General features: G+C 42.9%; 2 protein-coding genes across 6 annotated transcripts in view; one reads left to right on the forward strand and one right to left on the reverse strand.

Moving 5' to 3' along the window:
- The window catches only part of fbxo25 (F-box protein 25), a 44,992-nt gene extending 29,399 nt beyond the window's left edge, over nt 1-15,593 (forward strand). For 2 of the 5 annotated variants that reach the window (XM_033021688.1, XM_033021686.1), the window contains 2 exons: nt 11,966-12,109; nt 14,494-15,593. In XM_033021688.1, coding sequence (XP_032877579.1) covers nt 11,966-12,109; nt 14,494-14,583 — 234 coding nt within the window. In that variant the 3' untranslated portion in view covers nt 14,584-15,593. Of the gene's footprint in view, nt 1-11,965; nt 12,110-14,239; nt 14,267-14,493 lie in introns of those variants that run through there. The other 3 variants (XM_033021692.1, XM_033021690.1, XM_033021687.1) reach the window with 3 other exon arrangements.
- Nucleotides 15,594-17,893: 2,300 nt separating this feature from the next.
- The window catches only part of LOC116973525 (testis development related protein), a 37,287-nt gene continuing 29,282 nt past the window's right edge, over nt 17,894-25,898 (reverse strand). The window contains exons 3-4 of the mRNA XM_033021693.1: nt 24,527-24,621; nt 17,894-21,774 (exon numbers count right to left, since the gene is read on the reverse strand). Of these exons, the coding sequence (XP_032877584.1) occupies nt 21,438-21,774; nt 24,527-24,621 (432 nt within the window). The 3' untranslated portion in view covers nt 17,894-21,437. The remainder of the gene's footprint in view (nt 21,775-24,526; nt 24,622-25,898) is intronic.

Here is a 25,898-nt window from a genome sequence, read left to right on the forward strand (position 1 = left end):
GAATCTTATACTTCATGAGACTAACATTCTCACACGGGAGGCTGGTCCCCCAACGCAATATTACACCTCCCCACCAATTCCTTTATTGGTGGCCAGTGGGGGGGGGGGGCTTTCTGGAGCGTTAGTATGGCTGTTGGGGGCCGAAGGGACTGTTTTCCAGAGGGCTAGTATGGACTTTGTGGGCCGAATGGATTCTTGGACTCACTCACGGCTGGTGGACTCACAGTTCGGTCACTCACGGCTGGTGGTCCCAGTTCGGTCACCCACGGTTGGTGGACTCACAGTTCGGTCACTCACGGCTGGTGGACTCACAGTTCGGTCACTCACGGCTGGTGGACTCAGTTCGGTCACTCACGGCTGGTGGACTCACAGTCCGGTCACTCACGGCTGGTGGACTCACAGTTCGGTCACTCACGGCTGGTGGACTCAGTTCGGTCACTCACGGCTGGTGGACTCACAGTCCGGTCACTCACGGCTGGTGGACTCACAGTTCGGTCACTCACGGCAGGCGGACTCACAGTTCACTCGCTCACGGCTGGTGGACTCATCCATCACTCACACCCTCCATCACTCACACCCTCCATCACTCACACCCTCCATCACACTCACACCCTCCATCACACTCACACCCTCCATCACACACACACACCCTCCATCACACACACACACCCTCCATCACACACACACACCCTCCATCACACACACACCCTCCATCACACATGTTAAACTGAGTTATTCTGTCAATCTAAAGTCAACTTGACTCAAACACTTGTTGCTGTTAAAATCAATTCTTTATTCAGCTGAGACTAGTCTCTTGAACCTTCCAACACAGAGCTGATGCTCTGGTGCGGGTCCAGAGAGGAGTAACTTTGATACAAACTCATGGCATTTATATAGGTATTAGTCATTACAGATACAGAAGGTATGGCAAGCTAGTAACCAATCATCTGAGTCCTTCTGGTGATTTACAACATCAGTCACATGATCCCCCTTCCCTGGCCTCATTACAGCCTTCGTTTGCCTGTGGTATAACTTTATAACTTTGTTTTAGAATAATTTAATTTCAACAGCAAAACCCCAGTAGGCTCACTTATCAAAGACCACTCCTGAAAATATAAGATACATCCAATGATCACACAAGTCATACACACTTCCCATACCAAGAAGAAAGATATTTCTATAAATCTAAACAATTTCTACAAGTCTAAAGTTTACCTTCCTACTAAGACAATACATTTCATAATTTGTTTTACTACGATTTCACAGTTTGAAATACTTTTACCTATGTCTTTAAAACATTAATTATATAAGTTTGCTGAATTGCAGTTTCTAAGTTCAAAACGCACATAACCATATAACCATATAACAATTACAGCACGGAAACAGGCCATCTCGGCCCTACAAGTCCGCGCCAAACAATTTTTTTCCCTTAGTCCCACCTGCCTGCACTCATACCATAACCCTCCATTCCCTTCTCATCCATATGCCTATCCAATTTATTCTTAAATGATACCAACGAACCTGCCGCCACCACTTCCACTGGAAGCTCATTCCACACCGCTACCACTCTCTGAGTAAAGAGGTTCCCCCTCATGTTACCCCTAAACTTCTGTCCCTTAATTCTGAAGTCATGTCCTCTTGTTTGAATCTTCCCTATTATCAAAGGGAAAAGCTTGATCACATCAACTCTGTCTATCCCTCTCATCATTTTAAAGACCTCTATCAAGTCCCCCCCCCAACCTTCTGCGCTCCAGAGAATAAAGACCTAACTTATTCAACCTATCTCTGTAACTTAGTTGTTGAAACCCAGGCAACATTCCAGTAAATCTCCTCTGCACTCTCTCTACTCTGTTGACATCCTTCCCATAATTGGGCGACCAAAATTGTACACCATACTCCAGATTTGGTCTCACCAATGCCTTGTACAATTTTAACATTACATCCCAGCTTCTATACTCAATGCTCTGATTTATAAAGGCTAGCATACCAAAAGCTTTCTTTACCACCCTATCTATATGAGATTCCACCTTCAAGGAACTATGCACGGTTATTCCCAGATCCCTCTGTTCAACTGTATTCTTCAATTCCCTACCATTTATCATGTACGTCCTATTTTGATTTGTCCTGCCAAGGTGTAACACCTCACATTTATCAGCATTAAACTCCATCTGCCATCTTTCAGCCCATTTTTCCAAATGGCCTAAATCACTCTGTAGACTTTGGAAATCCTCTTCATTATCCACAACACCCCCTATCTTGGTATCATCTGCATACTTACTAATCCAATTTACCACCCCTTCATCCAGATCATTGATGTACATGACAAACAACAAAGGACCCAACACAGATCCCTGAGGCACCCCACTAGTCACCTGCCTCCAACCCGACAAACAGCCAAGCATAAATGGGTCGTAAATCTGTCAACTTAATAAGTGTTTGGTGCCTTTCCTGTTATCAGGAAGCAGGATTTCCAATCTCATGTACCAGGCAGAACACAAGGTTCTTACAAGGTACAACTCGGACCATTACGTCAGAATTCCATCTGCTTCGAATTTCTATAAACAACTCCATCAATCTAATTATTTTCTTCTCAAAGTAACTACTCCCCTTCACACACATCCTATTCCTTATCACACGCATTATAATTTTACATAGCCAAGGCTAACTACAGTCTATTATCTCTCAGCCTTGAATTCTGTCTCAAACTCAGCATAACCCGCCATAACTCTTCACCTTTATGTCACATTCAGAGCTCAAAAATGTGCCGTAGAGACAGAGCAGATGACCTCTGGTCTAAGAAGAGGCCCCTTACTCAGCTATCCATTCTTCAACACAAAGTCATATCAAATACAATTTCCTCCAGTGCTATAATTGCCTCAAATCAATAACCTAAGCAAAGCAGGTTCAGGCCTCCGTGTTTTGATTCATCTTTGCTTGTGTGTATGTGTCTGTTTGCACTTTATTTCGCTAGGAAAACCTCAAGCTTTTCTTTTGCAAATTACCTAGCTTATATAAAAGTCACTATCCAAGCGGCTCTATTTATATAATATTTCCTCACACACACCCTCCATCTCACACACACACACACACACCCTCCATCACACACATACACACTCACACTCTCACGCCCTCCATCACACTCTCATGCCCTCCACACACACCCACTCACGCCCTCCATCACACACACACGCACACCCTCCATCTCACACACACGCACACCCTCCATCTCTCTCACACACACATGCACGCGCGCGCGCACACCCTCCATCACACACACACCATCCCATCTCTCTCACACACTCGCCCTCCATCACTCACACACACACTCCATCACACACACCCTCCATTTCACTCACGCACAAACACACACACCCTCCATCTCTCACATGCTCTCACACACACACGCACCCTCCATCTGACTCGCACACATCACACATACACACACACATCCGGGTCATATGACAGTAAAACTCTCTTGACTATACTCACGCCCGACTTCTGGACTGAGTGCTACTTCAGGACTCGGGTCCGGCCTCTGGACTGAGCGCGGCTTGTAGACTCACAGTTCACTCACTAACGGGCTGGTGGACTCACAGTTCTGGACTCAACTCTCACGGCTTCCGGCTGACTGACTCATGCCCTGCCTTTTATTCTCCTCGGCCCGGAAGGGGCATTACCTTTATGATGACTGACAGGCGAGAAGTCCAATCTGCTGATCTCACGGTTTTTAAAATCTTCATATCTCTTCTATTATTTCACCAATCCGAACAAAACTTGGTGGCTTGGAGCAGAGGAGGACGGTGAGTAAGGTGGCGAAAAAATCCTAGCGATATAGGGTAGCATTTTTGCACAAATTTAAATACAACGCAGACCAGAAGTGGTCAAGATGAGAGTTTTAGTAATAGTACTAGACTAAGTGGGACCCGTTGGGTCCCATGTTCACACGGGAGGGCTGGTTCCCCGGCGCAATATTCCACCTCTCCACCAATTCAAATATTGGTGGCCAGTGGGGGGGCTTTCTGGAGTGCTGGTATGGGTTCTTGGGGTGGCAGCTCAGTCCCTCAAGCCTGATCTGCTGGCAGCTAACTCACGGCTGGTGGGTTGGCAGTACACTCATGACTATTCCTTGAAATTCCATTTCAAGCACGGTGCTAGGCCACCAAATTCAAATCCATGTTCCTACCATTTCAAGCAGGGTGCAAGGCCACCAAATTCAAGTGCAGTTTCTTACCACTATGAGCAGGGTGCAAGGCCACCGAATTCAAGTGCAGTTTCCAACCACTTCAAGCAGGGTGCAAGGCCACCGAATACAAGTGCAGTTTCATACCACTTCAAGCTGGATCCAAGGCCACCAAATTCAAGTGCAGTTTCATACCACTTCAAGCAGGATGCAAGGCCGCCAAATTCAAGTGCAGTTTCATTACACTTCAAGCAGGGTCGAAGGCCACCAAATTCAAATGCAGCTTCATACCATTTCATGCAGGGTGAAACCACCATAAAACCCCACAAAACACCAAACTCATAGTACAGTAGACATTCAGTGTGTTCAGTTGATTCACAGTTCAGACAGAGTCATGACCTCTCCCTCCCCCATCATGCAAAGACTGAGCCACACCCACACTTCCAGGTTTTATAACCCCTCCCCCTCCCACCGGAAAAGGTGTGGCTTTCAGGGCATCATTGACAGGAGAGAGATTCTCAACATTTTTTAAACACTAATTACACTTTTATTTTTCATTGATGGGAAGAATTCTCTGCACCTGCTCAGCGGAGGGGGGACTGAGTAAGATGGCCAAAAATCACAACCGTACGTTGTAGCATTTTAACTTAAATCAATATAAAGTGCAAACAGGAAGTAAGTGCATTTGCAGTAGTGCCTTTTAACTTCAAGCCAAAATACCCAAGCCGCCATTTGCAGTAAGTAGTGACTTTCAACTTCAAGCCAAAGCACCCAAGCCACCATTTGCAGTAAGTAGTGCCTTTCAACTTCAAGCCAAAGCACCCAAGCCACCATTTGCAGTAAGAAGTGCCTTTCAACTATAAGCCAAAGCACCCAAGCCACCATTTGCAGTAAGTAGTGCCTTTCAACATCAAGCCAAAGCACCCAAGCCACCATTTGCAGTAAGTAGTGCCTTTCAACTTCAAGCCAAAGCACCCAAGCCATCATTTGCAGTAAGTAGCGCCTTTCAACTTCATGCCAAAGCACCCAAGCCACCATTTGCAGTAAGTAGTGCCTTTCAACTTCATGATACCATTTGCAGTAAGTAGTGCCTTTCAACTTCAAGGCAAAGCAACCAAGCCACCATTTGCAGTAAGAAATGCCTTTCAACTTCAAGCCAAATCACCCGCCACCATTTACAGTAAGTAGTGCCTTTCAACTTCAAGCCAAAGCACCCATGCCACCATGTGCAGTAAGTAGTGCCTTTCAACTTCAAGCCAAAGCTCCCAAGCCACCATTTGCAGTAAGTAGTGCCTTTCAACTTCAAGCCAAAGCACCCAAACAACCATTTGCAGGTAGTGCATTTTACGTCAAACTAACCATATTTTCATTTTCAAACAACATTAAGGGTACTCACAGTTGTGTAGACATTTGTTCAGTGTTATTCAGAGCTCAGAGAGACATGACCCTTGGCTTTATCCATCTTGCAGAGAGTGAGTGAGGCACACCACCTCCTGGTTTTATAGTTCCTCCCTCTCCCTCCAGCAGGTGCAGCAGAGAGAATGGTGATTTTTTTAAACTTCAAGCCAAAGCTCCCAAGCCACCATTTGCAATAAGTAGTGCCTTTCAACTTTAAACCAAAGCTCCCAAGCCACCTTTTGCAGTAAATAGTGCATTTCAACTTCAAGCCAAAGCAACGAAGCCACCATTTGCAGTATAATGTGCCTTTCAACTTCAAGCCAAATCACCCAAGCCATCATTTCCAGTAAGTAGTGCCTTTCAACTTCAAACAAAGCACCCAAGCCACCATTTGCAGTAAGTAGTGCCATTCAACTTCAAGCCAAAGCACCGAAGCCACCATTTGCAGTAAGATGTGCCTTTCAACTTCAAGCCAAATCACCCAAGCCATCATTTCAAGTAAGTAGTGCCATTCAACTTCAAGCCAAAGCACCCAAGCCATCATTTTCAGTAAGTAGTGCCTTTCAACTTCATGCCACCATTTGCAGTAAGTAGTGCCTTTCAACTTCAAGCCAAATCACCCACCACCATTTGCAGTAATTAATGCCTTTCAACTTCAGGCCCAATCACCTCCCACCATTTGCAGTAATTAGTGCCTTTCAACTTCAAGCCAAGACACCCAAACACCATTTGCAGTAAGTAGTGCCTTTCAACTTCAAGTCAAAGCACCCAAGCCACCATTTACAGTAAGTAGTGCCTTTCAACTTCAAGCCAAAGCACCCGAACAACCATTTGCAGGTAGTGCCTTTTACTTCAAACAAACCATATTTTAATTTTCAAACCACATTAAGGGTACTCACAGTTGTGTAGACATTTGTTCAGTTTTATTCAGAGCTAATAGAGACTTGACCCTTGGCTTCATCCATCTTGCAGAGAATGAGTGAGGCACACCACTTCCTTGTTTTATAGTCCCTCCCCCTCCCTCCAGCAGGTGCAGCAGAGAGAATGGTGATTTTTTTTAGACTTCAAGCCAAAGCTCCCAAGCCACCATTTGCAGTAAATAGTGCAATTCAACTTCAAGCCAAAGCACCCAAGCCATCATTTGCAGTAAGTAGTGCCTTTCAACTTCAAGCCAAAGCACCCAAGTCACCATTTGCAGTGTAGTGCCTTTCAACTTCAAGCCAAAGCACCCAAGCCACCATTTGCAGTAAGTAGTGCCTTTCAACCTCAAGCCAAAGCACCCAAGCCACCATTTGCAGTAAGTAGTGCCTTTCAACTAGCCAAAACACCCACGCCACCATGTGCAGTCAGTAGTGCCTTTCAACATCAAGCAAAACATCCAAGCCACCATTTGCAGTAAGTAGTGCCTTTCAACTTCAAGCCAAAGCTCCCAAACCACCATTTGCAGTAAGTAGTGCCTTTCAACTTGAAACCAAAGCTCCCAAGCCACCTTTTGCAATAAATAGTGCATTTCAACTTCAAGCCAAAGCACCCAAGCCACCATTTGCAGTAAGATGTGCCTTTCAACTTCAAGCCAAATCACCCAAGCCATCATTTCCAGTCAGTAGTGCCTTTCAATTTCAAACAAAGCACCCAAGCCACCATTTGCAGTAAGTAGTGCCTTTCAACTTCAAGCCAAAGCACCCAAGCCACCATTTGCAGTAAGTGCCTTTCAACTTCAAGCCAAAGCACCCGTCACCATTTATAGTAAGTAGTGCCTTTCAACTTCAAGCCAAAGCACCCAAGCCACCATTTGCAGTAAGTAGTGCCTTTCAACTAGCCAAAACACCCAAGCCACCATGTGCAGTCAGTAGTGCCTTTCAACTTCAAGCAAAACATCCAAGCCACCATTTGCAGTAAGTAGTGCCTTTCAACTTCAAGCCAAAGCTCCCAAGCCACCATTTGCAGTAAGTAGTGCCTTTCAACTTTAAACCAAAGCACCCAAGCCACCATTTGCAGTATAATGTGCCTTTCAACTTCAAGCCAAATCACCCAAGCCATCATTTCCAGTAAGTAGTGCCTTTCAACTTCAAACAAAGCAACCAAGCCACCATTTGCAGTAAGTAGTGCCATTCAACTTCAAGCCAAAGCACCCAAGCCACCATTTGCAGTAAGTAGTGCCTTTCAACTCCATGCCACCATTTGCAGTAAGTAGTGCCTTTCAACTTCAAGGCAAAGCAACCAAGCCACCATTTGCAGTAAGAAATGCCTTTCAACTTCAAGCCAAATAATCCGCCACCATTTGCAATAATTAGTGCCTTTCAACTACAAGCCAAATCACCCGCCACCATTTGCAGTAAGTAGTGCCTTTCAACTTCAAGCCAAAGCACCCATGCCACCATGTGCAGTAAGTAGTGCCTTTCAACTTCAAGCCAAAGCTCCCAAGCCACCATTTGCAGTAAGTAGTGCCTTTCAACTTCAAGCCAAAGCACCCAAACAACCATTTGCAGGTAGTGCATTTTACTTCAAACTAACCATATTTTCATTTTCAAACAACATTAAGGGTACTCACAGTTGTGTAGACATTTGTTCAGTGTTATTCAGAGCTCAGAGAGACGTGACCCTTGGCTTCATCCATCTTGCAGAGAGTGAGTGAGGCACACCACCTCCTGGTTTTATAGTTCCACCCTCTCCCTCCAGCAGGTGCAGCAGAGAGAATGGTGATTTTTTTAAACTTCAAGCCAAAGCTCCCAAGCCACCATTTGCAATAAGTAGTGCCTTTCAACTTTAAACCAAAGCTCCCAAGCCACCTTTTGCAGTAAATAGTGCATTTCAACTTCAAGCCAAAGCACCGAAGCCACCATTTGCAGTAAGATGTGCCTTTCAACTTCAAGCCAAATCACCCAAGCCATCATTTCCAGTAAGTAGTGCCTTTCAACTTCAAACAAAGCACCCAAGCCACCATTTGCAGTAAGTAGTGCCATTCAACTTCAAGCCAAAGCACCCAAGCCACCATTTGCAGTAAGTAGTGCCTTTCAACTACATGCCACCATTTGCAGTAAGTAGTGCCTTTCAACTTCAAGGCAAAGCAACCAGGCCATCATTTGCAGTAAGAAATGCCTTTCAACTTCAAGCCAAATCATCCGCCATCATTTCCAGTAAGTAGTGCCTTTCAACTTCAAGCCAAAGCACCCATGCCACCATGTGCAGTAAGTAGTGCCTTTCAACTTCAAGCCATAGCTCCCAAGCCACCATTTGCAGTAAGTAGTGCCTTTCAACTTCAAGCCAAAGCACCCAAACCATTTGCAGGTAGTGCATTTTACTTCAAACTAACCATATTTTCATTTTCAAACAACATTAAGGGTACTCACAGTTGTGTAGACATTTGTTCAGTGTCATTCAGAGCTCAGAGACGTGACCCTTGGCTTCATCCATCTTGCAGAGAGTGAGTGAGGCACACCACCTCCTGGTTTTATAGTCCCTCCCTCTCCCTCCAGCAGGTGCAGCAGAGAGAATGGTGATTTTTTAAAACTTCAAGCCAAAGCTCCCAAGCCACCATTTGCAATAAGTAGTGCCTTTCAACTTTAAACCAAAGCTCCCAAGCCACCTTTTGCAGTAAATAGTGCATTTCAACTTCAAGCCAAAGCACCGAAGCCACCATTTGCAGTAAGATGTGCCTTTCAACTTCAAGCCAAATCACCCAAGCCATCATTTCAAGTAAGTAGTGCCTTTCAATTTCAAACAAAGCACCCAAGCCACCATTTGCAGTAAGTAGTGCCATTCAACTTCAAGCCAAAGCACCCAAGCCATCATTTTCAGTAAGTAGTGCCTTTCAACTTCATGCCACCATTTGCAGTAAGTAGTGCCTTTCAACTTCAAGCCAAATCACCCACCACCATTTGCAGTAATTAATGCCTTTCAACTTCAGGCCAAATCACCTCCCACCATTTGCAGTAATCAGTGCCTTTCAACTTCAAGCCAAAACACCCAAACACCATTTGCAGTAAGTAGTGCCTTTCAACTTCAAGTCAAAGCACCCAAGCCACCATTTACAGTAAGTAGTGCCTTTCAACTTCAAGCCAAAGCACCCGAACAACCATTTGCAGGTAGTGCCTTTTACTTCAAACAAACCATATTTTCATTTTCAAACCACATTAAGGGTACTCACAGTTGTGTAGACATTTGTTCAGTTTTATTCAGAGCTAATAGAGACTTGACCCTTGGCTTCATCCATCTTGCAGAGAATGAGTGAGGCACACCACTTCCTTGTTTTATAGTCCCTCCCCCTCCCTCCAGCAGGTGCAGCAGAGAGAATGGTGATTTTTTTTAGACTTCAAGCCAAAGCTCCCAAGCCACCATTTGCAGTAAATAGTGCAATTCAACTTCAAGCCAAAGCACCCAAGCCATCATTTGCAGTAAGTAGTGCCTTTCAACTTCAAGCCAAAGCACCCAAGTCACCATTTGCAGTGTAGTGCCTTTCAACTTCAAGCCAAAGCACCCAAGCCACCATTTGCAGTAAGTAGTGCCTTTCAACCTCAAGCCAAAGCACCCAAGCCACCATTTGCAGTAAGTAGTGCCTTTCAACTAGCCAAAACACCCACGCCACCATGTGCAGTCAGTAGTGCCTTTCAACATCAAGCAAAACATCCAAGCCACCATTTGCAGTAAGTAGTGCCTTTCAACTTCAAGCCAAAGCTCCCAAACCACCATTTGCAGTAAGTAGTGCCTTTCAACTTGAAACCAAAGCTCCCAAGCCACCTTTTGCAGTAAATAGTGCATTTCAACTTCAAGCCAAAGCACCCAAGCCACCATTTGCAGTAAGATGTGCCTTTCAACTTCAAGCCAAATCACCCAAGCCATCATTTCCAGTAAGTAGTGCCTTTCAATTTCAAACAAAGCACCCAAGCCACCATTTGCAGTAAGTAGTGCCTTTCAACTTCAAGCCAAAGCACCCAAGCCACCATTTGCAGTAAGTAGTGCCTTTCAACTTCATGGCACCATTTGCAGTAAGTAGTGCCTTTCACCTTCATGCCAAAGCACCCGAACAACCATTTGCAGGTAGTGCCTTTTTCTTCAAACAAACCATATTTTCATTTTCAAACCACATTAAGGGTACTCACAGTTGTGTAGACATTTGTTCAGTGTTATTCAGAGCACAGAGAGACGTGACCCTTGGCTTCATCCATCTTGCAGAGACTGAGGGAGGCACACCACTTCCTGGTTTTATAGTCCCTCCCCCTCCCTCCAGCAGGTGCAGCAGGGAGAATGGTGGGTTTTTTAAACTTAAAGACAAAGCTCCCAAGCCACCATTTGCAGTAAGTAGTACCTTTCAACTCATGTCACCATTTGCAGTAAGTAGTGCCTTTCAACTGCACCCCAAAGCACCCAAGCCACAATTTGCAGTAAGAAGTGCCTTTTAACTTAAAGCCAATACACCCAAGCCACCATTTGCAGTAAGTAGTGCCTTTCAACTTCAAGCCAAATCTCCCAGGCCACCATTTGCAGTAATTAGTGCCTTTCAACTTGAAGCCAAAGCACCTAAGCCACCATGTGCAGTAATTAGTGCCTTTCAACATCAAGCAAATCACCCGCCACCATTTGCGGTAAGCAGTGCCTTTCAACCTCAAGCCAAAGCACCCAAGCCACCATTTACAGTAAATAGTGCCTTTCAACTTCAAGCCAAAGCACCCAAACAACCATTTGCAGGCAGGGCCTTTTTACTTCAAACAAACCATATTTTCATTTTCAAACCACATTAAGGGTACTCACAGGGTACCCTCAAGGGTACTCACAGTTGTGTAGACATTTGTTCAGTGTTATTCAGAGCTCATAGAGAAGTGACCCTTGGCTTCATCCATCTTGCAGAGACGGAGCGAGGCACACCACTTCCTGCTTTTATTGTCCCTCCCCCTCCCTCCAGCAGGTGCAGCAGATGGAATGGTGAATTAAAAAAAAACATTAATATCTCTCTGATTTTTCATCAATGGGAAAAATCCACCGCACCCGTAAGGCGGAGCGGGGCTCTGAGCGAGGTGGCCAAAAATGACGGCCGTAGGTGGCGGTGTTCTGTCGGAAATCGCAGCACAGTGGGCCAAAAGCGGTCAAGATCAGAGATTTAGTAATATAGATAGATAGAAGATAGATGTCCTGACTGATTAAAGCAAGCTAGTTTAGTCTACTAAACTTGTTCGCTAAATTAAAATTGGTCTACTAAACTAGTTTATCAAAATAACCAACTCCTCAACTCCTTAATTTACTGAATTTGCAATAGTGTACATTGTTTTGTGCCATTACATGATGAGATGTTATTACATGAACTTTCTTCTCGATATCTTCTAATATCTGATTAACGTTACTTCAAACAAAATAGTGAAAGCCTCTGTCAAATGTTCCCTCTGATATTCTCAGTTTTGCAGACACTTGATTTTGACTGAGAACGGTTGTGTTGACTGGAAGCTGATGTATTTTACGCTTCAGAAGTACTGTCCAAAAAAGGAGCAATATGGAGACTCTCTTCAGTTCTGTCGCCATTGCAGTATTTTGTTCTGGAAGGTAATGGATTTTAACTCATTGTCTCATGTCTCCTCTGTATCCTGATGTTCAGCTCTCGCTTCCCCCCACCCCCACCCCCTCCCTCCAAACAGAACAAAGGTAGAGTTTCTCTTTCACCCCGACAACCTCCATATCACTGACATTTCTGCCAACTTCAATGTGATCCCAACACCTGTCACATCTTCTCACCCGCACCCCTTTCTGTTTTTAACTCCTCGGTTGACTCATTCCTTTCCACCCCCTGCCCGGGTATTTTCCCCTGCAACCGCAGGAGATGTCCCTCAATCTCCTTCCTTACAACCATCCAGGGTTGTTTTTCAAGCTGAAGGTCTGTAACTAGTTTTCTCGTGGGTTGGTGCTGGCCCCTTTGCTGTTTGTGGTTTATACCAATGATTTGGATGAGAATGGATAAAGCATGATTAGTCAGTTGGCAGATGACACAAAAGTGAGTGGCATTGTAGTAGTGAGATGATTATCAAAATTACAGCAGAATCTTGAACAGTTGGGCAGATGAGTGGTTAAAGCAGTTTAATACAAATATATGTGAGGTGGTGCATTTTGGGAAGTCAAATCTGGGCAGGACCTACACAGTGAATGGCAGGACTGGAGAGTGTTGCAGAGCAGAGGGACCTAGGAGTGCAGGTACATCGTTTCTTGAAAGTGGTGTCACATGTTGATTGGGTGGTCAAGAAGGCTTTTGGCACATTGGCCCTTCATTAGTCAGAGTATTGAGTATAGATGCTGGGATATTATGTTTCACAAATGGACATAAAGTGCTGGAGTAACTCAGCAGGTCAGGCAACATCTCTGGAGAACATGGATAGGTGACATTTAAGGTTGAGACCCTTCTTCAGACAACTGCAGCACAACATCAACCATCTTGACTTCTCTACTCCCCTTTAATTCCAGAGATGCTGCTTGGCCTGCTGAGTTAGGTCAGCGCTTTGTGCCCTTTGTTTATTAACCAGCATCTGCAGTTCTTTGTTTCTAGATATTGTGTTTCAATTGTATAAGCCATTGGTGAGATCACATTTAGAGTATTGTGGTCAGCTTTGGGCATCCTGTTGTAGGAAAATATGTTATTAAGCTGGAAAGATTGAAGAGGATGTTGCCAGGACTCGAGGGCTGAGCTATAGGGAGAGATTGAGACTTTATTCCTTGGAGCGCAGAAAGATGACGGGTGATCGTACAAAGATGCATAAAATCATGAGGGGGATAGGATAAATATGGTCTTTTACCCAGAGTAGTGAATCAAGAACTGGAGGAGTAGGGTTGCAGTGAGAGGGGAAGGATTTAATAGGAACCCAAGGGGCAACATTTTCATATGGTGGTGGGTATATGGAATGGTGTGCCAGAGGACGTAATTGAGGCTGGTGCTATCATAATATTTTGAAGACATTTGGACAGATACATGGACAGGAAACGCTTAGAAAGATACGGGCTAAATGCAGGTAGGTGGGACTAGTATAGATGGGTATGTTGAGCGGAGATGCAATGAAATATAGGTGCTGAAATCTTGAACAAAACACGCTGCTGTGATAGCTCGGAAGGTTTGCCTAACCTGCCAAATATTATACGAGTTATCAGTCTTGATGCTGAGGATAAAACTGGGTTAAAATGATAATACATAAGATTACGTGAATCTAATTTCTGGAATTGTATCCTGAGCTGTGTATACTTTTTTGTTCTAAGTAAAATTAGAATTTTATGAACGGATATAAATATTTACTAAAATGCCATTTATAATGTATGCTCACATCAGCCAACTTTCATTGAAAAAGAGCATCATTTTGGAACTTAATCTCTGAAATTATCTCCTGTTCATTCTGTGTCTGGCAAACAGAATTCTGAATATGAAATATTTATCTCTTTCCTATTGTGCTCAGTACACTTATTCATTCGTCAGATCAATATCTAAATAAATATTTGTGACATTGATTTTGCATGATATGGATATTTAGTGTCATATGGATACTTTTGCATCATTCCCAAACAAATGTCCACTGGAAAGAAAGGACTATATCTGAAATCAGTATATCTATTTTTAATTTGTTTGTCTTTTTGTCCTTTCTTCCCCACCCTTTTCCCTTCATGCTTATCCCTGTTGCTCCTTCTTTCTTGATCTCCAAGGACTACTATCTTGCTTTATTATTCAAGGTATTTTCAAATATTTGCAATCTTGAATGCGATGTGTATATTTATCTAATTTATGCAGGCAAATATTGATATCTCGGTTAAGTACAATGTTACAGGCGACAAGATTTGTGTGTGCATTGTGGTTACATTATTTTTCATAAGATATATAATTTTTGCATGTTGCATTTAGCAAGTCTTGATAGTGGAGATGGTAAAAGCTAAAGTTTCTTCATTATATTTCTTGTTAGGATACAGGCCATCCTTGTACAGCCAACAATCCTGAAAGCTTCTGTACACCAGTATCGCCTCAGCATTTCATCGATCTTTTTAAATTTTAAGTGCAACTACTGATGTTTTCATTTTGGATGGCCCGGATCATTTCAGATAGAGGAATGCTTTGATTCTTTTGTGCAATATGTTCGGTGAAGATTTAAAAAAAAAATAAAAATATGCGCTTAAAATGTCAAACTTAAAAATAATGTAAGACATTTATTTCTTTAAATCTAAAAGAAGATAGCCCACCAAATGTTTGCATGTTTTGATTCTTGATTTGATTTAATAATGCTAAAACTTAAGTTTCAACATTTTTGTAAAAGACACATCACATTTCAGGCTAAATGTATGCAAATGAAGCAATTGTTAGTTTTTTCTTTCGCAAAAATTATATTGTGTTAGTGTTCTGACATTTCAACACTGCATTTTTGGTTAGCTGACTTTTGGAGAAAGCATTGGGATCCTAAATAGCACTTTGCACGACCACTATTTTTAAGTTGCAGTTGTACAAGTAAAACTTTTGCTGCTTTGATTCATTGTGCATTTAATATTTTCTTAAAATATGTGCATTATTTTGTTACATTTTTCCAGCTACATATAATGTTGCTGGGATTGGTAATCCCAAATGTATATTGTGAGAAAATTGAGGTGCACATTAATTTTTAATAAAATGTGTATCTAAATTTGTAATATTTTGTCAATGCTTTAAATATACTGCTAGAACTTTGCCATAGATATTTTGTAAATGGGGGAGGGGGGGGGGGGAAATATTGGTACATTTAGTTCATCTTATTCATTTGAGGCCATATTATGATCGAAAAATTGATCTGCCCTTTAAACATTGTAACACACATTGCAGTTGTTTGTCTAAACCTCTTGCATCAAAGTGGTTTCTTTGTTCATTGAAGACATTATAGTTGAAACTGACCCTAGATGCTTGAATGCAGAGTAGCGAGAGCTGTTCATTATTTTCTTTTAGATATCACTAATCTTCCTGTTCCTTAAATTCCACTTCTTTTAACTTCCTCCTAGTGTTTGGCACATCAGCCTAATAAAATAACTGGCAAATAACTAATGAAACATTTTAATAATTTCTCCCCTCATATACATTTGGAAATGTCTCTGTGTACCTCATAATCATTTTGACTTATTTAACCTTAAGATTCCTACCTATTTTGTGTCTGCTGTCTTAACATTCAGAAATGGTTTCCATTTGGAAAACACCGCAAAAGATTTTGTCAAGTTACTACTTCATCTCTAACATTACTTATTTTTAAGATGCAACTTATTCAGGTGTAGATCCTATATTTATTCAGCTTTACAGTATATTTTCTAAGTCCACTTGCTAACATTTGTTTAGTTAGACCAGGGATCTCCAAACTATGGCCCGCAGGCCACATCTGGCCTGGCACTAGATTTTATCCGGCCTGCAGCAAGCTCTTAACACGTTCCGTACAGCGGGCTATTTAGCGGGTTCTGTGCTAAAGAGATAAAACAGTGCCCTCACTTGCCCCTTTACTTGACTGTGGTCAAAATCTTTTTATCGCCCTCAGGATACTTCTCCCCCGGGCCAGGCCATCGCCGCCCTGTGTCGGGGGGGGGGGGGGGGGAGAAGTATCCTGGAGCTGGGAGAGGGAGAGGCCGAGGATATCCCGCATGGTGTGTCTCCCCGCTCCTGGCCCTACACGGCGCAGCCTCTCCCTGCCCCGTCCCTGCACCGGCTGCAACCCGGGGGCGGGGAGAGACCGCGCCGGTTACCCTCGGCCTCTCCCTCCCACTCCCTCAGCTCCAGGGACGCTCTCTCCCCCCCCCCCAACATCATTGCCGCCCTGCTGGAGAAGACGGGGCCCGTGGTAGTTTACATTAAGGCAGAGAGAGACAGACAGACATTAAATTTATAAAACTGACATTTCTTTATTTTTTTCCTACGGCCCACAAAAATGGGCGAAATATATAATGTGGCCCTCATATTGAAAAGAGGCCCTTGAGTAGACAATAATGAAGCTGATCCTTTATCTTGAAACATTTACATTAAATACCTCCTGGTCCAGATCATGCTATAGAAGCAGGAATAAAAATCCTGGCCACCCTTTACTGCCTTCCACAGAGAACACTCCTTCCGCAATTACAACCTCAGGAGATGCAACACCACCTCCTGTGCCTCCACCCAGGGACCCCTGTGGTCCTTCCAAGTAAGACAGAGGTTCATATAGAACTCAACTACTGGAACTGGTGTTTAATCTTACACTTACTAGGGATAATTTTACCAAGCCAATTAACCTACAATCCTGGACGTTTTTGGAATGTGGGAGGAAACCGGAGCTCCTGGAGAAAACCCACGCAGGTCACGGGGAGAAGGTACAAACTCCGCTGGCAGCACCTGTAACCAGGATCGACTACCAGTGTGTCACTGCCGCCCTCTGGATGTGGTCTCTGTACATTGGTTGAGACCAAGCATAGACTTGACAACTGTTTTGCCAATCACATGTGCTTAGTTCGTCAAGGCCTTCGGGAACTCCCGGTTCAAACCATATTAATTCCCATTCCCATACTGACCCATGTCATGGGCCTAAATTGTACAGCATAAAAACTGACCCTTCAGGCTACAATCTGTGTCAACCATCATGCCTATCCATACCAATCCAAATGTCTGCATTAACTCCACGCCTTGCTCATTCAAGTACCTGTCAGGATATCTCTTGCATGTTGCTCATCTGTTGGCTTATTCCATTATACCAACTACTGTGTGGACAAAAAACAAAAATACTCTCTACTTTCAGCTATCTCTAACAAACTCTGGTTATCTACCATATCTATGCCTCTCAATTTCATGTTTATCAAGTCAGCTTCCTTTGTTTCATGAAACCAGGTTTGCTTATCCAATCTCTGCTTGTAACTCAAGCCCTCCAATCGAGGCAATATCCTTGTGAATATTTTCTGCATCCTCTCTAACTAAATCGCATGTTTCCTATTGTGTAACAACCAGAATTGCACACAACACTCCGAATGTGACCTAATCAATGTTTTGTATAAATGCATTAGCCAATGAAGCAAAAACCGGCATATACCCCTGTACAACCTTTGTCACTTTCAAGGACTATATATTTGTCTTCCTTGATCTTGTTAATCATCCATTCCCCAGGGCTTTGCCATTCACTGTGTAGGTCATGTCCTGATTTAACTTCCCAAAATGAATCACTTGTTTTTGTCAAATTCTATTGCCAACGCCTTCAACGTTGATCAATATCCTGCTGTAATCTTACACAACCTTTCTCACTATCCACTATGTAACCAATTTTGGTGTCACTTGCCAACTAACCAGTTACCCAAACCATTAATATGACAATTCAAGGCAATTAAGTAAAAAAGTCAAACTTTTGTCTTAATAGTTTATTCATGTGAAAGTGTTTCTGCAAATGATCTAGAGAAAAGTGCTAACCATAGTTTTATATTTAATTGTAAATATAAAATATCCTGTCAAATCACTTTGAAATCAAGAGGTTGACTAGGTATACACAGAGTACAAAGTAAAAACATAGTACTAAAATGTTTAAATAAGGAAATCTAACTTTTTTTAAAAATACAATTACAATAGCAATATTTAAAAAATGTTCTTATAAATGCATTTCAGAAAAATTTTGAACTTTTGTTATTTTGACATGATTTTCTAGCACGGCTTTTGCATAGTTGTATTATCTACATTTGTTGACCATTCACAATTGAACAATAATTTTCTGGACTAATTAATTTCCATCTGATAAATGTAATTACATATTTTCTAAGCGTTTTCTGACATAGTAGCTAGCAAAAATAAGGCTAAGTTAAAATGAATTCTGAACAAAGTAAATTCTACACATCCTGAAGCTTGCAATATCTGCTGGCATAAAACTTTAAATACAATTGTCTTAGTAATTTGATAGTTTCTTGAGGTGGTGATGAAGGGAGGGCAGTGGATGGTGTCTATATGAATGTTAGTAAGTCCCTCATGGTAGGTTGATCCAGAAGATTCAGATGCACAGGATCAACAGCGACTTGGTCGTATGGATTCAGAACTGGCTTACTGACGTATCAGAGGGTTGTGGTGGAAGGGCAAGATTCAAGAAGGACATCTGTGACCAGTGGAGTTCCGCAGGGATCTGTGCTGGGACCGCTGCTGTTTGTGATATATATAAATGACACTGACATAAATGTATACGGATTGATTAGTAAGTTTGCAGATGACACAAAGATTGCTGGGGTCACTGACTATGTGGAGGGCTGACAAAGTATACAGTTGCAAAAAAAAGTGCAAATGCAGTTTAATCGGACCAAATCCACAGTGTTGCACCTTGGAGGTCAAATGTAAGGGGAAAGTATACAATTAAAGGCATGCCCCTCAACAGCATTGGGTACAGAGGGGCATTGCGGTCCGGGTCCATACTTCCCTGAAAGTGACAACACAAGTAGATTGGTAAAGAAGGCATATGATCTGCCTGCCTTCAAAGGTTGGGGCATTGAGTATAAGATGCTAGATGCATGATGCAGCTTTATAGGACATGAAATATTGTGTGCGGTTTTGGTTGCCCGATTATAGGAAGGATATGGAGGCTTTGGAAATGGTGCAGAGGTTGACCAAAATGGTGCCTGTATTAGGGGATTTTGGTTACATGGAGAGGTTGGACAGACATGGATTGTTTTCTCTGGACCACCAGAGGCTGCAGGCAGTCAGAACCTTTAGCCAAGGATGGCAAGATCAAATACCAAAGGGCATTGCTTTAAAGTGAGAGGGGCAAAGTTTAAAGGCGATGTGAAGGCCAACTTTTTTTTTTATGCACAGAGTTGGCGAGTACCTGAAATGCAATGCCAGGTTTGGTGGTTGAGGCAGATACAATAGTGGTATTTAAGTAGTTTTTGAATGGGATATGGAGGGATATGGAATATGGTCAGGTGAATAAGAGATGGTCTTGGCATCATGTTTGGCTCAGACATTGTGGGCTGATGGGCTGGTTCTTGTGCTGCATTGTTCTGTTTTAATTGTTTGATTCCACTAATGCAATTTAATACATGTAATTATGTTTTGCTGATCATTTGCTAACTATGTTATAGCTAAATGGCAAAACTGTTGTTTAATTTCACTCCATAATTGTAATATTTCAAATGGAAATTAAATTTGGGTCCAGCTTAAGTGTTAACTGCACATGTTGCTTAATGAATAACCCATGTTTACTGGATCCTTTTGTCATGTTCCTTCCCACAGCAGAATCACTGTAGTTGTTTACTCATTCTGAACGGCCTGTTCCTATGCTTTTCTGTTCTAGGCAAGTTCTAATTGGAAAAATGTTACTTATAATTAATTGAGTAACCCTTCAGATCTTTAAATTACAAAAAAAAAGTTTTCAATGAATGACAATCCTATCAATGAAGGGCAGAATGCAAACTTTAATGTTGCTAACATTTTCAATAACATTAACGGCAAGTGTTCAACAAGACAATTGATTCGTGGAAGGAAGGATGGAATTAATTTCGAATATTTGCTGACTAGCCATTGATAGTGTCAGCAACACTTGAGTGCTTCATATCATCGATTGCCATGGAAGCCACTGCTTGCTTGTAAGCTTATTAGTTCTCCACAACCCCCTGACACCTCAAACATTTTACTGTGCAATGGTTCCAATAGTTTAAATAGAAAGTGGAAATTGATTAGTATCCCACTTTTTACAAATGAAGGTGAAGGCTCAGCCTTGGGCAATCCTCACTCCTCCAGTTAAGAGTGATTGGAATCGCTTGGTCTCCTCAAACTGTTCAGTAATTTATTATGCCTATTATTTTTCCAATCATACTTTGGTAAGTTCCATCATTATAACTACTCACCCAAAATATTGCTGTTATTTTGTGTATGAAAGATGTGTATAGCCCACAAAGATTCTGGTGAAACCTTGTGAATGGTTTGCAATTATTCCCATGATTAAATAGCCCATCTTAGAGTTAGTCATAAGGTTTGGAAACAGGTCCTTCAGCCCAGCTCATCCATGCCAATCAAGATGCCCCATTTGAAGTAGTCCTAATTACCTGCATTTTGCCCATGTCCATCTAACCTTTTCTTAGCCATGTACCTTTCCGAATGTTTAATTTTATTGTTGCCTTTTGCGCAGGTTTGCGTTATGCACTTTTATAATAAATACTTGCCACATCTGAGCATGTTATGAAAGGAGGGATTGATGTCACTGAACTGAACTCGGGTATTATGGGCAGTGCACTTCTGTTTACTAGAACATTTTTCTCACCAGAATAACACAGCTTCAATGGGCATTGATGACTGAGGCAAAAAGTGTTTCTTTTCTTTCAATCCCTTATACATTTGTAATAGCACTTTAACGTATGTAGCCCACCTATCCACCCATATTGTCATGAAAAGGCAGTGGGAACCCAAGAGTGGAGAAGCTAGTCTATAGTCACTATCACAAAGGCATGCAAAGCAACTGACTGTAGACAGTGCCTCTTATTCTGTTTCACTGTGGTCTTGGAACCCAATCCGTGCAGTAGTGTATATTCAGCAGCCAAAATAAGCATGCATTTAAGCCAATGATCATAAACAGATTTATCCTAAGTTCAAAAGTATGAGGTATCAATAAATAGATACATTTAGGCACCCAGTAGACCTGATGTCAAGCAGTAACAAATAAGGAACACTGATGGAGCAATGAACCATGAGCTCACCTAAATAAAAAAGGTGTAATTATATTTATTGGAGAATTGGCACAACAGAAAAAAGATCAGTAATTCCGATTTAATTAAACATAGTGCTCCACAGGCACCAACTATACATGCATAAAATCAGACAAAAAAACTAATCAAAAAAATTCACACACAGCATGACAGAATAGCTGTGAATGGTGATGAACTGTGCAATTGTTAGCCCAACATGTTGGGCTAACAAGTATCACTCGAGCTCTTCCCAGCAGTCAGTCAGATTTCCTTTGCTGCGTCTCTGGATTCCAGGCAGTTTACCTGCTGTCCTGATTCCCCACTTGGAACTGCTCATGTTTGTTTCACCGTCCAGGCTGGTATACTTTGAACTGCCGCTACTCTCACTTGCCCAATCAGACCAGGTGCTGGAATCAGTCACGTTGCTACTAGGATTGTCCATTGTAACTTGAGATTCCCAACCTTCATCTTCTGTGGGAATTTTGCTGGCTAAATTCTGTTTCATTCCCAGACTGTCCCAGAAACTAGATTTCTTTTCTGTTTTTACATCTTCTTTTAGTTTCACAGTTGTCCTGCAGACATAAAAAAGACAGGAATAAACTTACACATAGCCATTGGTGATATAACTTGCTTTTGAAGGCAGGATGTTGGTGGAGGCTAACCTGATAATATTCAACATTTGCTTTTTTCTGCTCTACATCCAATGGATGATTAATAAATCTTTTTATAATTATACCTCATTTACATCCAATGAAATAAAATAATGGCTTAGTAATACAGTTGGAATCAAGGCCCTTCGCCAACCAAGATGCCCCATCTACACTAGTCCCACCTGCCTACACTTGACCCATATCACGTTAAACCTTTCCTATCCATGTACCTGTCCAAATGTATTTTAAATGTTGTGGTTGTACCTACTTCAACTACCTCCTCTGGCATCTTATTCCATTCACCCACCACCCTTTGTATATTTAAAAAAAAGTTGCTCCTCGGGTTCCTATTAAATCTTTCCCCTCACCTCAAAGCAATGCCATCTGGTTCTTGATTCCCCTGCTCAGGGAAAATGCAGTCTTTTACCCAATCTATTCACCTCATAATTCTTATACATCTGTACAAGATCACCGATCGGCCTCCTGCGCTCCAAGGAATAAAGTTATAGCCTGCTCAACCTCCCCCTACAGCTCAGGCCCTCGAGTCTTGGCAACATCCTCATAAATCTTCTCTCCCCAGCTTAATAACATCTTTCCCCATAAGGGGGTGATCAAAACTGTACTCTAATACTCTACATGTGGCCTCACCCATGTCTTGTACAACTGTAACGTAGACCTCCCAACTTCTATACTCAATACTCTTGACTCATTGTTCAGTTTCAGTACACATGACAATTAAACACTTCTGACTTAACAGTGAATAAGAGCAAATTCACAAGATCTTAAATGCACTGTTGGCAGCAAACTTTGGCAAAGTTGTGGTCGGACCCACTGAATCCCTCTAGCTACTTATTTATTTGCTCCATATTCCATTTGCAGTCTCATGTACCTGCAAATTTGTCCGTCTTATCAGATGGGTGTGGGAATCAGGATGATTTGCAATTTGCTGTTTATGAGATTGGAAGCTGGACCGATGCCAGGCATAATAATTTTACATTATTACAATGGAAAACTCAGGAGAATAAATGACATCAATTGCAGATAATTTGAAGGTGTATCAATGAGAAAGGGATTCTGCTAATTTATCAGTAATTAACAGGGCAAGGGAAGAGCTCATCTACATTCAGTAAATTTGATATTTAGGTGGAATTTAGTGCGCTGGTGTTAACAGCAGTAGTTTGGAGATGAGTGTGACAGTTATTTTGTATACATAGAACGGAAAAGTACAGCACAGGAATAGGCCCTTAGGCCCACAATGTCCATACCAAATATGATGCCATTTGAAATTAATCTCATCTGCCTGCACGTGGTCCAAACCCCATCTACCTACATATTCATGTGACCATCTATAGACAGTTACATGCTTAAACATCACTATTGTAACTGTCTCCACCATAACCCCTGGCATCCACCACCCTGTGTAAAAAAGTGAGAACCGAACATGGTGCCAAGTTAAACAATCTTTTGCTGCGTGTGATCGTTACTTCTCCTGCATTTCCATGTGCCTTTTTAAAAGCCTCATATATCCTTATTGTACCTGGCTCCACCTCTGGCAATGCTCTCCAGGTTCTCGCTGCTCTCTGTGTAACAAAACATGCCCTGCGCATCTTTAAAGCTTCATCCCTTTCAGAGTGCAGAGAAGATTTACAACAATGTTGCCTGGACTCTAGGGCCTGATCTATAGTGAGAGGTTGGGCAGGCTAGTACTTTATTCCTAGGAGCGCAGGAGGATGAAGGGTGATCTTATAGAGGTGTATAAGGTCATGAGGGGAATGGATTGAGTAGATGCACAAGGTTTTTTTACCCAGAGTAGGGGGAATCAAGAGCCAGAGGGCATAAGTTTAAGGTGAGATGGGAAAGATTTAATAAGAATCTGAGGAGCAGCTTTTTACACAGAGACGGTGGCAGGTCCATGGAATGAATTGCCGGAGGAGGTAGTTGAGGCAGAAACTTTAACAACATTTAAAAGTCATACAGGAAAATGTACAGGAAATGATTTGTGGGATATGGGTCAAATGTTGGCAGTGGGACTACAATACAGGGCAGCATGGTTGGCATGAAGTTGGGCCGAAGGGCCTGATTCTATGCTATATGACTATGCCCTCAAAACTATTCCCTCTAGTCTACGATATTTCCACTCTGGGTAAAGTGTCCTGATTGTCTACTCCAGCTATGCTTCCATATCCAGCGATGGTCACCGTTTTGCAGCTATTGGTAGTATGGCATTGAAATGCTCGGTTAAATGTTGACTGAGACTTTCCTACATAGTGTATCCGCAGATGCTGAATAAATAACTTAGTTCTACAGGTTTTGGAAGTGAGCTGAAAACAACAAACAATGGACATTGTTAAGAGCATACGTTTGATTTCCCAAAATAAACATAGGAAATACTTGCAACACTGCAAAGTCACAAAAGAACACTCCTATTTGCAGCCAACCATTGTGCGCCATGCTCCAATCCTAATCTTTCCTTTCAGTTTTGCAGTTGGGGGCTACGGGTCAGTGGTGGAATATTAAGTTGGGGGACAGGGCCCAACGGGTCCACACTTGGTCAAGTTATTATTACAATCGTCTGTTCCTTTTAAGAATATTTCATTAAACATATTTTTAATAGATTTAATAGATCTATAAGCACACAGCAATAACTCATAGCAATGATTCTAACCCTACTCACCATTTAGGCTCATTGTCAGTCAGCAGTTTATGCTCATCACCTTTATTGAAAATCGAGGTTACTTCCTTCCAACTTTTTAGGCTCGCTCCTTGAACCTAAATCAAACAACAACAAAATTACTGGAATAATAGTTAAATTCAAAGCATATAATAACAATCTGAATAAATTCCGGAAGTGGCGGCGCTGTTAACAGCTGCGGCTCGCCTGCAGTCCGTCTGTCTTTACTTTTTTCTGTTGTTTTTTTGTCTTGTTTTGGTTAAGTTTTAGTTTGTTGGGTTGTGTTAGAGGGGGGGGTGAAACATGTTCTCTGTCTCTTCCTTCGGGGGAATGCGACTTTTTCGTGTCGTATCCCACTTCTCTGCCTCCGTCTGCGCTGAGGCCTAATGGCGGAGCTGGCGGCCTCCAGCCTGCGACTGACCCCGAGGCTCCGGAGGCAGAGCTAGCCAGGACTCACCAACGAGAGGCTGGCCGTCTTCGGGGCTAAGGCAGCGGTGGCCCGACTTGCTGGTGCGGCGTTCTGGCTTTCGGCGGCGGCCTGGAGCTGATGCAGCGGGGCTCGGAGCTGAGACTGCAGGACCCGGAGCTGGGGCAGCGGCCTGGAGCTGGGGCGGCGGCCCGGAGCGGAGACTGCGGGACCCGGAGCTGGGGCGGTGGCCTGGAGCGGAGACTGCGGGACCCGGAGCTGGGGCGGCGGCCCGGAGCGGAGACTGCGGGACCCAGAGCTGGGGCGGCGGCCTGGAGCTGCTGCCCGGAGCTGATGCTGTGGCGGGCCGTCTTGGAGTGGAGATGGCGTTCCAGCTTTCGGCGGCGGCGACATCACCACGGAGGTCCGCTGGACTGGAAAGCGGCATCTCCGGCCTGGATCGATCGCCTCAGCGCAGAGGGAGAACAAGGAGGGAAGAGACGGAGACTAAGACTTTGCCTCCATCACAGTGAGGATGTGCTTGGTGAACTCACTGTGGTGGATGTTAATTTGTGTTTATTGTATGTTTTGTTTTTATTGGTTCTGTGTATGACTGCAGGCAACATAATTTCGTTCAGACTGAAAGGTCTGAATGACAATAAAGGAATCTAATCTAATCTAAACAAGGAAACAGCCAGAATCCCCTCTATGACTCTCTTGGTAAGTGTGGAATTATCATGCTGATTGGAAGTTTTATTTCTGGTTTGATTCTAGATCTAGGCAGAGCACGTTGGCGCAGCGGTAGTGTTGCTGCCTTACAACGCCAGGGACCCAGGTTCCATCCTGACTACGGGCACTTGTCTGTACGGAGTTTGTACATTCTCCCGGTGGGTTTTCCCCGGGAGTCCTGGTTTCCTCCCACATTCCAAAGGTATATAGGATGTAGGATAATTGATATGGTGAAATTGT

Source organism: Amblyraja radiata, chromosome 5, assembly GCF_010909765.2.
Source record: "Amblyraja radiata isolate CabotCenter1 chromosome 5, sAmbRad1.1.pri, whole genome shotgun sequence".
Taxonomy (NCBI): Eukaryota; Metazoa; Chordata; class Chondrichthyes; order Rajiformes; family Rajidae; genus Amblyraja; species Amblyraja radiata.